The sequence below is a fragment of the Zalophus californianus genome, chromosome 8 (genome assembly GCF_009762305.2).
Source record: "Zalophus californianus isolate mZalCal1 chromosome 8, mZalCal1.pri.v2, whole genome shotgun sequence".
In the NCBI taxonomy this organism is placed as follows: domain Eukaryota; kingdom Metazoa; phylum Chordata; class Mammalia; order Carnivora; family Otariidae; genus Zalophus; species Zalophus californianus.
The window spans coordinates 118,534,606-118,547,008 of record NC_045602.1 but is presented as its reverse complement, the minus strand read 5'-3'; the positions used below and the strand labels follow the sequence as shown (position 1 = coordinate 118,547,008).

At 48.9% G+C, this 12,403-nt stretch overlaps 1 protein-coding gene across 1 annotated transcript in view; it reads right to left on the bottom strand.

Moving 5' to 3' along the window:
• The window catches only part of CTNNBL1 (catenin beta like 1), a 161,698-nt gene that overhangs the window by 3,112 nt on the left and 146,183 nt on the right, over positions 1 to 12,403 (bottom strand). Inside the window, exons 14-15 of the mRNA XM_027623383.1 lie at positions 7,990 to 8,127; positions 7,684 to 7,756 (exon numbers count right to left, since the gene is read on the bottom strand). Of these exons, the coding sequence (XP_027479184.1) occupies positions 7,684 to 7,756; positions 7,990 to 8,127 (211 nt within the window). The remainder of the gene's footprint in view (positions 1 to 7,683; positions 7,757 to 7,989; positions 8,128 to 12,403) is intronic.

The window sequence follows — 12,403 nt, the reverse complement described above, 5'->3', positions numbered from 1 at the left end:
AGAACAGGAACAATGTGGAAGAGGGGCTGTCTCCTCCACAGTGGGTGCCCGGTGTGGAGGTATGATGACTCGTCTGATCTTGGCAGCAATCGTGCAAGGGAGAGAATGCCATCCCTGTCTGCAGATGAGGACACTGAAGCTTATTAGAGAACTGGAGCAATGTGCCTGAGTTTGGGACGGTAGAGAGGCTGAAATTCAAACCAAAACATGTGAGAGTTGGGAAAAAGGCACCTAAAGAGCCAGTGGGCGGGAGAGCCAGTCCCCAAAGTGGCATCTTTTTACTAAGCAATATGCCACCTTGCCTGTTCCCCACCCTCTGGGGAGAAACTGCTCTGTGAGTGCTCCAAAGCAGCCCAGCCCCACAGGGCTTCTGGCTACAAAGTCCTCTCAAAGGCTAAGGCTCTGGATGCCATGTCCTGTGGTAAAGGGGCCCCAGTGGCCACAGATGTGGAGTGGGTCAGAATGTCAGAACTGGCAGGGTTCTCAGAAATAGTGCAACTCTGAAGGGCGGGTGACTGGCCAGGGTCCCGCAGCAAGCCAGCCATGGAGCTGGGCCCAGAACTAGGTCAGATGAGGCCCCAGTGCTCTTCCCCGGCCATTGGGAGCCAGCATAGCTGTGCCCCGCGCCCTCACTCTCTCCCCTTACCCCTACTCATTCTTTGTTTCCATAGTAGAATCCTATTTGGAGCAAATCTTGGTGGTGCCAGCTACCTCTGGTTATTATAGCTGCTGCAGCAGTTTATAAATATTGAACAGATTCCTCCCAGAGGTCTTGGGAAGAGTTCTCTTTGCTGTGTGTGTGTGTGTGTGTGTGTGTGTGTGTGTGTGTGTGTGTGTGTGTGTGTGTGTGTGTGTGTGTGTGTGTGTGTGTGTGTGTGTGTGTGTGTGTGTGTGTGTGTGTGTGTGTGTGTGTGTCTAAGAAAGGAAGAGAGAATGCAGGAAAAAGAGAGATGCTAGATGAAGGGGGAGCTAGGAGTGGGGAAGAGGGAGAGCGGGCTGGGGGAGAGCGGGAGAGAAGAGGGTGAGTCAGCCTGGAGAGAGCAAAAAAGATGGTGTGCACATCAACTCCCTTCTCTCCTGCCCCAGCATTTTCAAATGCTCTTATAATAAAGGCTTTGATGGAGCTCAAAAACAGACAGCAGTGCTGAATGCATAAATATTAAGCAAACTTTAGACAGCAGGTTTACTATTCAGACATGGAATACAAGCTGTTCTGTTTATGTTAAGAGGGAGAGGGAGGGGCCCTGGGGCTGGTGGGTGGGGAGAACTGTCTTCAGGACAGAGACTTGGGCTGAGCTCACAAGCCTGGTCCAGACCCCTGAAACTGAAGCCTCAAATGCTCACCCTTTAAAAAATGCAGGAGGAAGGGGGTGGGGGAGGAGAAGAATGCCCCTATTTTCACACTGAAAACTCTGGAAGACACAGGCATAACCACAGACTAGAAACTGGGAAAGGAAAATCCATGTCTAACAGATTCCTTAATGATAATGATGAACCTGGAAGGTCTAGTGTCACACTTCCCTAGAAGGAGGACACTTACCTGTAGCTACAGGACACAAGTATATTCCACTAAAATGACACCCATTTCAAGGAGAAGGATACTGGGTGTTGTATGCAAACAGTGAATCATGGGACACTACATCAAAAAAACTAATGATGTACTGTATGGTGTTAATTAATTAATAAAATTTTTTAAAAAGCAAAAAAAAGCAAGCACATGAAACATAAATAAAAGGAACGCCTGGGTGGCTCAGTCGGTTATGCATCTGTCTTCGGCTCAGGTCATGATCCCAGGGTCCTGGAATCGGGTCCCGCATCAAGCTCCTTGCTTGGCGGAGAGCCTGCTTCTCCCTCTGCCTGCTCTGCCTGCCGCTCCCCCTGCCTGTGCTCTCTCTGACAAAAAAATAAAATCTAAAAAAAAAAAAAAGAAAAAAAAAAAAGAAAAAGAAATAAAAGAGTAAAAGAAAAAAAAAAAAGAAGGATACTGATCATGCTAACAGGGGTCATGTTCCCATTGTCCGGAGGACACCTGAGCTGGTGGGAAAGCACCCTCCCCTCCCCCACCAGGCCCCAAGGAGTCTGGTCCAGGTGCTGGTCCACCTGAGTCCAGGCTGCTGTCACCTCCAGGTCAAAGGATTAGGCTAAGGAAGCCAGGGAAGGAGCCTCCATTTGCTGAGCACGTACTCTGTCCCAGGCGCCTGACTGTAGTTTGACTTGAGCAATATTCACACACACCAGGTCTGTGTTTTACTGAGAGGAAACCAAGGCTCAAACACATTATCTACTAACTTAGCCAAAGTTACACAGAGAGCCAGAATCATGCAGGTCTGAGCATCTCCGATCTGTTTCTTGCTGGAGGAGCTCACGCACGGATCCCAGCAGCAGAGCAGCTGACCTGTGGCAAGCACATGCTACACGCCGGCCATGTGTCTGGCCACGTGTCCGACCTGTAGCAAGCACGTGCTACGCACCGGCCGCATGTCAGCACTGTGCGTGTGCACAGTGCCTCCCCGGACTCACAGAACCTGGTGAGGCTGCTTATCTCCACCTCACAGATGAAGGACTGTGGCTTAGAGAGGGTAACAAGCTGCCCAAGGTGAAATGCACGCCTCTCCAGGATTCTCTCCTGCCTCCAAACACTCTAGTGGTCACAGTAGCCATGACCTGGGGCAAGTCACGCACACATCAACACGTCATCAAAAGAGAAATCCTGTCAGCTTCTGCAGCTTCAAAATCACAGAGGCAATGCTCAGGTTACCAACAGCCCCAAATCAATATGGAAAATACATGTTTATGAGCTTCTAGAGGAGATTTCAAGCCATAAAGCCCAAAAGCAAATCAAAGGGCGAGGAGCCAATTTCTGAAAGCATTTTGAAGTCTTTGGGTCAGCCTTTTTGCCACCAATCAAAGAGTTTTGAGTCAGTAATCCTCTGAGCTTTCCCCTGCACAACAGCCCGGCAGCCACACGGTCTTCCGACAACTTTCGCCAGTGACTAAGACATTGAAGAGACTTGCCAGCAGCTTCCACGGTAACCCTTGGCACAAGTGTTTACACTAAACAGTATTTCCAGGTCACAGTTCCTACACCACATCCAAGAAGGTGGCCCCTCAAGGGTGGACATCTGTGTCTGCCCTTAGAGGTCTCTCACATGCTTCCAGAAGCCACCTCCTTAGTCACTTATCAGCTTCACAGAAAGGACAAGGGTGGCTGCCAGGGGCCGGGGAAATGGGGGGAGCAGGGATGGGGGGGTGAGTGTTTAATGGGTACAGAGTTTCAGTTTTGCAAGAAGAAAATCAAATGTGTGGATAAGTGGTGGTGACGGTCACAATGGTTAAAATGGTAAATCCTGACATATTTTACCACCAAAAAAGAGGTACCTCTTCTGTGTAGCCTCCCTGGATCTTCGTTCCTTTTAATCTGCAGCAGAATGAACTCTGCCTTCATGATTCCCGCTCTGTGTCTTAGCACTGACTTCATGCTGCTTTGTGTAGTGATCAGTCATTTCACCTGTGATGGGACTGTATGCCCCTCGGGGACAGGGCCTCCTAAGTGTCTCATTCATCTTAGGAGTCCACCTAGTGCCCTGTGATGCCAGGTGGGTGCTCTACAAAAGTGGATGCCCTCAATTTTCTTTCTTAAAAGATGGGAAGACTGTATCAGCCAACCAACAAAGTTAGAGGTTTCCTTCCTGCCAGATGGAAGAACGACTGTATAGTTTTGAGTTTTGATCCTGTTTCCAACATTATTAGTGACTCAGGCAATGTCCCTTAACCCCCGTAAGTCTTGGTTTCCTTATCTGCAAAATGGAGATTGTAATCCTGTTTTCTAGGGCTGTTGTGAGAACCAGAGAATATACATCAGAAGCCTGGCCCAGAGGACGTGCTCAGGAGTGACCCCACTACCTACCATGGTCCTGGATTTCTGGAAGAGCACAAAGAAGCCTGAAGCACTAGCTCACCCCCGCCCCCCCCCCCCCCACAGTAAGCACTAACTGAGCTTGTTGGCACCAGTCATGGGCCAGGCACAAGACAACAGGCAGGAAAACTGTCACCACCCTTGTGGGGCACATGGTGTGGCCCACCCTTTTCTGGTGAAGAGACCACCCTCTCCTACATGGGTGCCACAGTGCTCAGGCCTGGAACAGCTGCCAGCTCCAGGGAAGGCTGGACTTTGGGAGTGCCGAGTAAGCAGTCTGCAGAAAGAGGGACTTTAATGAGCCATCAATTATTCCCAGCTCTCTTGGCACCCCCAACAGAAGAGGAGGGAGGAAAATGGTTGAGAAAGGGGACTGAGATACAACGGGAAAAGGCCCCTGCTGGGCTTGCCTCATCAGCGTTTTCCTGGGACCTCAAGGGATACATCAGCTGTCATCCTGCCAGCAAAACTTAGGAAATATATAGGCCATAAAATCAAAGAAAAAGCTGGCATCTAATTAGCATGTTAAAAAAAAAGGAAGCAACCCAAACTGGAAAACAAAATTAAAATCAAAGAAGACAGACTGATGAGCTGGTTTTCTTTATGAGGCTTTGTTTTCTCATGCTTTTTGATGGAAGGAAGGGTGGAGGAAGAAGGGGGAGGGAGTGAGGGCTTTTAAGGGGTTGGGCCTGAGCAGAGTCTAGCCATCCACCCTGCCAGCCAGCCTGACCCGTTTTTAACACCAACACAGCCCCGAGGGGCTCGCTGGCTGCAGACAGGCAGGCCCCAGGGGCTTGGCTCCCCCGCACAACACCACAGGCAGAAGGGCTTCCCCGAGGTGGGAGTGAGCCAGGGTGGGCACCTGCCAGTGCACGTAGGGTCGATAACCCTTTGATATACTGTCCTACCCCTGGGCCATCTCTCTCTGCCTGGGATGTGTCTTTCCCCCTGGAACATTCTTCCCAGTCCTGGGAGGAGCCTCTCCCTCCTCTGGGAGTCCACGGAATGGCCTGGCTCTCCAGAACTGCTCTTACCACTCCGTTAGCACACTGTTCACAACTTCAACCAGCACTTAGCACGTTGTAATTAGTTTCGAGTATCTCGACTGTGAACGTCTCAAAAATATGGCTCTTGCTTTTTCTTCTTTGCATCTCTAGTCCTGAACACAGAGCCTGGGACTCAGCAAATGCCAGCTCAGTAGCTGCTGGAGCGTGTATGTCATTTAGTTTGAATTATGGCTGGTCACTTACACATCCATGTCCCCAGAAGATTATAAACTCCACGAGGGCAGGTGCCGTGTGGCCCCTGAGTACAGTATCTAGCACGGTGCTTTTCCCGAGGAAAGTCTCGGCAAACATCTGCCAAATTCAATTTGCACAAGGGTGGGGCTGAATTCAACAATATGTAAAATATTCCCTGGGTTCTCATTACATGCCCAGCATTGCTCTGGGTACTGAGGAAACACGGCGAACAAGCCAGACAACGTCCCCCCGTCACGGAGCTTATATTTTAGTATGTGAGACACACAAAACGAGTAAACAAAGAATAAATAAAAACAATTATAGATTGTGATAAGAGCTATGAAGGGAATAAACGAGGCGCTCCAATGGGAAGTAACAGACGGAGAGAACTGCGTGGATTCAAGATGGAGTCTAGAGGCGGAACTGGCGGGCTTACTACTCCACTGGCTGGGCAGGTTGATGGAGGGAGAACCGAAGGGCTGGCCTGAGGCTCTGGCAGAGCTCGGGGAAAGAAAGCAACAGAGCAGAGGACCAAGAGTGGTGGGAACGAACGCGGCATCTGTGCAGGCCGCTCCATCAACAAATCTCCACTCCGCATCCGGTCTGTGCCCGACAGCCCACGACGCCCTGCGGGGCTAGACCAGGACCCGAGGGAGACAGGCTGGCTCACAACAACAGAAAACTCTGAGTAACCTAAGGTATATGTGTGAGGATTTCACAAAGGAAAACGGCCACCTACTACATGTCAGTATCTGTTAAAAACACCCTTTCTTTCTCAGAAGATCACTATTTTGATTGCAGGGATGGAAGTGCAGGGAGAAGCCTAAATGCAAGAGAGGAGAGCCGAGTGATGAAAAGTTCTAATTGAACAAGTGGGTGTTCGACGTAAACACCATTTACAAACTGGAGTTGCAAATCACCACAGCTTCACCTCAGGGAGGAGGCAGCTTGACATGCTGTGTAGTAATTCACGCGAGCGAGACACGGAGCAGGGAAGGAGCACCCAGGATGCTGCCATGCTGGGCTCGCTTCGTGAACGGTTTCCCTTTCCTCTTTCCCTGAGGGAGAAAACGAGATTCCAGTACCTCAAACTGTCTGCAAAACAGACACAGTGGAGGTCCCACTGCCACCTGCCTGGGGTGGCTGTGCTAAACACGGGGTTTCCTGCTCCCATGCTTTCATGCACACTGTTCCTTTGTTCTGGGATGTCCTGGTCCCAGTCTCTAAGACCCAGCTTGATGCCACTTTCACGAGACGTCCCGTAAGATTGTAGTCATGCCTCACTTATGATAATGATGATGACAATTATCATATTTCAAAATATTCATAATAGCTAACATTTACAGACAACTTATTAAGGGTCAGACATTTCAATCTATCATCTTATTTAATCTTCCCACCCATCCTATGAGGTCACAGAGCAATTGGGTATCTCGCCCCAGGTAACACAGTAAGTAACAAAGCCAGGATTCAGTCCCAACAGCCGGATCCCAGAGACCATGGCTCTTAACTTCTCTTCACTTTATTGTATGCACCATTTATCTACACATTTCATCTCCCACCTGTCATGGGAGTTATAAGCCACTTACAGGCAAACCCTTTGAGTAAATTTAGCCTACTCCTTCACCTTAGAAATGGGCAGAACATGAGCCACAGCGGGAAAATGAAAATCTGCCTACAGCTACCAGTCTACCCTGGCTCTCTCTGATCTCTGGCAGGAGCCGTGTCCAGTATGGGCCTCTACTGCCATGTGTGTGAGTCTGTGCTAAGGGGCCCACGGGCACAGAGTCCAGCTCAGGTACCCTTGTGATTGTGAGCCTGCACACCAATGCAGGCCTCGGGAGCCTCCAGCTGAGGAAGGTCCCAAAGATGTCATGGCATTGGAGGGACTCCCTGGGATAGCTGAGGGCAGGAGGGACGCTCACCTGACTGAGCACTATCTGTGTGCCGGGCACTATCCACTGCTGGACACGAACTGGACGCTGTTTTGTAGTGTCTCCTGAACCTTTGCAAAAGTTCTTTTAGATCACACTCGCACGGCTGGGGGAAAGCAGAGCCAAGGCTGGATGGCAGGTATGCTCTTTCTGCTACACCATACTGCCTCAGATTCACTTCCTGCTGTCTTGCATAATTCCGGGTATTTCCTGTTACTTCCTTGGATTTTTTCCCCCTAAGAAAGCAATTTCCTTCCACTACATGTAGTTTGGAACTGGGCGTTTTGTTTCTTGTTTTGTCTTTTTCTTTCTTTTTAATTTTTAACAGATATTTCTAAGCCCTGCTGCCTCTTGTTTGTTATGTTTTTTTTAAATGCTGGAACTGAAGGGTCAGAGGCATAGAATGAATACCTAGGCCAGTCCTCAGTATCTGGACAAAGATGACCTGGATACATACTGCATGTGACAACACACTTAAGCCTGCAGTGCAGAGAATGCTGTGCATCAAATGCCAGGGATATTGACAGAGACTCAGAGAGTAAGCATCACTTAGTTCTCCCAGAGCCTCAGACACAAGCAGCACACAACTCACCCTTGATGATGTGCCTGACGATTTTGATGGAGCTCCCTCGCATGTTCAGGATCTGGTGAACCCTCTGGCGAATCTGAGGAAGGGGAAGGGAAGGGAGAGAAAGGAAAAGCACCGTTTGTCTTGGCAGACACCAGCATCCATCCTGTGCAAAGTGCGCACCTCGCGCCCACCCCTGATGGAGTGGGCCCACGTGGAGTGCAGGGAGTTAAGGAGGGTGGATCCGCTTCTTTCTTGGAGTCTCTGCCCCGGCAGGGGGCCAGGAAGGAGGCAGGCATGGATGGGCCCATCAGGGGCAGCCCCTCCTACCTGGGGCACGTTGGCATTGCAAATCTCCGCCATGATGTAGCAGATGTGCTGAAGGACAAAGAGCCCCGCGTCCAAGCGCCGGAGGTAGAACTCGTCCTCCGTGTCATTGTCTATGATCTCCCCACGCCGGACCATGTCCTGCAAGCGAATGAGCATTTGGGACAAACGAACTGGCCAGTAAGGCCACAATACACAAAAGAACAGCAACTACAACACCACCACCACCACCACTACCAGAAGACCATTCCACCGGGGTGTCTCCTGCTCCTCCCATTATCTTCTAAAGTATCTTTCTCATGTTTTAATGGACTAGAGGGCCAGGGAGTCAAATTAAAGTCCATTTTTTTTTACCTATGCAATGAGTCAAGGCCAAAATGATTTCATCCACATATTCAGTCTAAAAAAATAAGCTGATGGACACAAATCTCAGCTATTTATCTGCTTCCACTCATTCTCTAGTCTTTGCTTCTAGCCCCAGTACATCACCTCTCTAAAAGACCTACAGATTTCTCTTTCCCTCCCCAGTCAGGTCAAACTCGGGAAGAGCGGTCCTGTCTCCACAACTCTGTCTTGATGCCCTGGTGAGGCTGATGGTGATGGCACAGAAACCCACTGTACATACACGTGCCCCTTTGGGCTCACATTGTGTCAGTAGCAAATGCCACCACCCTTTCCATTTCACGTCACCAGCGGGCACTCCCCTAGGCCAACACCCCAACGAGCGACAGGAGTCTCTTTCCTCATCTGTTGCAACCCCAGACCTATCAGACTTGCTGTCCTCAAATCTATTCCTCTCTAGTGGATTCTTTTTTTTTAAACAGTTTTATTGAGATAACAATTCACATACCATACAATTTGCCCATTTAAAGTGCACAATGTAATGGCTTTTAGTATATTCAGAGCTATGCAACCAGCGCAATTGTCTTAGGACATTTTCACCACCACCCCCGAGTTCCCCAACTAGTGAATTATTATTGCCTCTGCCGCCAGAGCTCCTCTCCCCATCTCCGGGCCTTCGCTGCCTTCCTTCCTTAGGACCCTGGAGTATCTCTGAAGCTAGCACTACTTTTAGGCTACCTCTACCACACCCTTGCTGATTATTGAAGGCTAACACTGCTCCTTTCCGAAATTCCTGAGTGTGCCTCAACACGCCTCTCCCCTGCATGACCTCCTCTCGCACACCACGCTCACACTGATTTCCACCATCACCGCCCTCCCCCCATTGCTAACTCCCATCTACAACTCCCTTCATTTCATAAGGGTGGACTATGAACTCTGGTAAGGCAGGGACTGAATTCTGTCTTCATGTCCCCACTCAGTAAACATCCACGCACTGAATGAAAGGGAAAAGACATCTCTGTTTTGGGCTGTCGGCTCTCAGGAGTAAGATCTGGGTGAGGAACTCATTCCACATGATTGGCAGACCGGCTTGAGAAGACAGGTGCTTGACACATGCTTTTGACGACAACACCATTTCTTAATTCTGTCAGTAGTTTTATGGCCATGGTTCCCTCTGACAACTCGGGCTCTTGTCACTGATAGAAGCCCCTGGGACCCTGCTTTCCACTCTCCCAAACCTGAAGGACTTACCACTTGGTCATCAATCCCCAACAAGAATCCTTCAGAGACTATTTAGACTCAGATAATGCACTTCTTTATTTGCCCAAGGGGCCAGCCTGTAGCAACACAAGGCTACTTTTCATCTTGCTCCTAAAGGCCTCTCTCTGAGGCAAAGGAGGGCTGCACTTTCTGGCAAATCACCACCGCTAATTCCTAGCTTCATTTAGTAGCAAATTCCTTGGTAACCTGGTAATAGTGTTAATGTTCACGAGGTAGTCATGGAGCACTGGACTGATGTCTGAGGAGTTTAAAAATAGAAGGGTCTCTTTAGTTTCTCATTTACTCATAATTGTAACTTCCTGCTCCAGAACTCCTAAGTGTTCAGCAGCTGGGGGCACAGGAAGCAAAATTACTCCTGACTTCCACTCATGCAAAAAGCATTTGCTGCTAATACTTTACATTTCTATAATGCTGTAGAGTTTAAAGTGTCTTTATATATATGGTCCTGAGTACCACATTTAAAGAGAGCAGGGAGAAGATTATTAATCCCATTGTACAAATCAAAATCCAAGACACACAGAGGTTAAGAAAGTTGCTCATAATTACATGATTACCAGTTACTAGAATATGGACTCCCTGGGGACAGGAATCCTGTCTGATTCACCTCTGAGGTGGAAATGATTAACATAATACCAAGTGCTCAGATCCCAGCCCAGCTAAGTGCCCAAGGCAAGGGTGCCATTCTAAGCATTGATTTAAGGCAGAAAAAGAAAGAAAATGGAGGTAAGGGGATGCCCTGGTCTTAGTCATGGAGGGGCCGACTGTCTGGGGAGGCCACAGGACACATGGAAATGACCAGAGAGTCAGCGGATATTAAAGATAACGACAGGTGGTGTGCTGCTCATGGTTGGTTAAGATGGGAGGGCATCTGAGGAAGCAATGACTCCTGGGTAACCCTTCCAGGCTCCTGAGAGACAGCAGAATGAAGGCATTAAGGATGAGGACTTCCAGGGGTCTGAGGCCCCGTGCTGCACATTTCTCTCTGCTCACCAGCAGCCTGCCCCCCGCCCGACTTGCACACAGAACAGACGGGCCTGCCCTCCGCTCTGGCTCCTCACCTTTGCTTGCCATGTTGGTACCTTCCCCAGCCCCCAATCTCTATCATAATATAGTTAAAAATCTAAAATGCAATATTCCTTTCAAAACTTTTCCTGAGAGCTTTGAAAACTTTTTAAAGTTTTCCAACTTGCAAACTTTTCCAGCTAGATACTAGGATTTTCCAGTCCTGAAAACCCTCAAGACTTGGATTTATACCTCTTTTACAGCACCTCCCATGACCTGCCTTACAGCAGTTATTCCGATGTGTGTCTCTTTCCTGTGTAGGCTCCTTGAAAGCAAGAGGTGTGCTTCACTCTTCTTTGTACCCTAGAAAGCACCTTGCATAGTACTTTGAGCACAGTGGGCTCTTGGAAAGCATTTGTCAAATAGGATTGAAAAATGAAGGTAGAAGTTCAGCGCTGTTTAATGAGTTGTGTGTGCTAAGACTGTTGAGGATGGGGAGAAGGGGGAGCATCAGACGTGGTGCGGGACAGGACCTTGGATGGCCAGCTGGTGGGGGCCTGAACGCTGGCCAGAGAAGTGAGACACGATGGGCCACAGGCTGCGTGAGCAGGGAGATGTCCTGAATGAGAATATGCAACTGCTGTGTGGCGGACACGCGGGCTCCCAGCACTGAGAGGCATGCAGAGCGGATGGCTGGGAGGCCAGAGTACCAGCCTCTGCGAGGAGCAGATCAGATGGAGGACAGAGGAGGTGACGAAACCTTAGAGGTTTGCAAACATGGAAACTGAGAGTGGAACACATTCCATTCGTCCACCTGATAAAGATTTCCTGAACACCAGACTGTGGGCCAGATATTGTATGATGTGCTGGGGGCGGCAAAGATAAACAAAAGAGTCCACATAATCAAGATTATAGCCTAATAATGTTGCCAAGTTGTTAATTTTTTAAAAATGTAGTAATGTCTATGATCAAGGGCCTCTCATATTGTACTGCATGCCGTGGGCACCCAGAAGGACACATTACGTCTGTCTGGGGGGTGTGTGTCAAAAGACTTCAAAGGAAATGTACATTTGAGGTGGACTCTGAAGGAGTTGGACAGGCTGGAAAGAACATTCTAAGTAGAAGGAGTAACAGCATGGATCAAGGCATAGAAAAGTCAACATGGCTAGGGTGAGAGAGATCAACAGTGGAACACCAATATCACTAAAAGCAAGGTTAGAAAGGAGGAAGGGAGTGTGTTTTTTGCTTATAAAGATCCTGGCTATCAGAAGATCATGTTCTTTTTGACTGATTGCTACATATGAGGCCTTGTGTGAGGCAGTGTGAATAAAACCCACTGCTGTCACCATCTATCCCCCTGGGAGGAACAGCCAGTGTTTACTGAGGGCTTGTGATGTATCAGACCGAGTCTGAGCGCTTTTAAATTCCTTTGCTTCTCACAAATATTGGAGGGCAGGGATTATTACCCCCATGTTAGATGAGGAAACGGGACTCAACAGAGCAGCCTCCCCAAGGCCAGCGGGTGGCAGAACTGGGATTCAAACCCAAGGCCGTGTTCTTTTCAAACCTCCATGTTTGTGTGGGGGCAGATTTCGGAGCTGTCTTTGAGAACAAAGGAAGATGCCAAGTAAGAGTGGTAGAGGCTCAAGAATGGAGCGTAGCAAAATTAAGTTTCTTCAAATAGGTCAGAAGAGCCCTGGTGATTTCTCCTTTTTCATACTCTCCCCCACAATCTGATCATCTTTTAACCAGACAGGCACATACCGTACTTTCCCGTTTCTCTAAATATTGT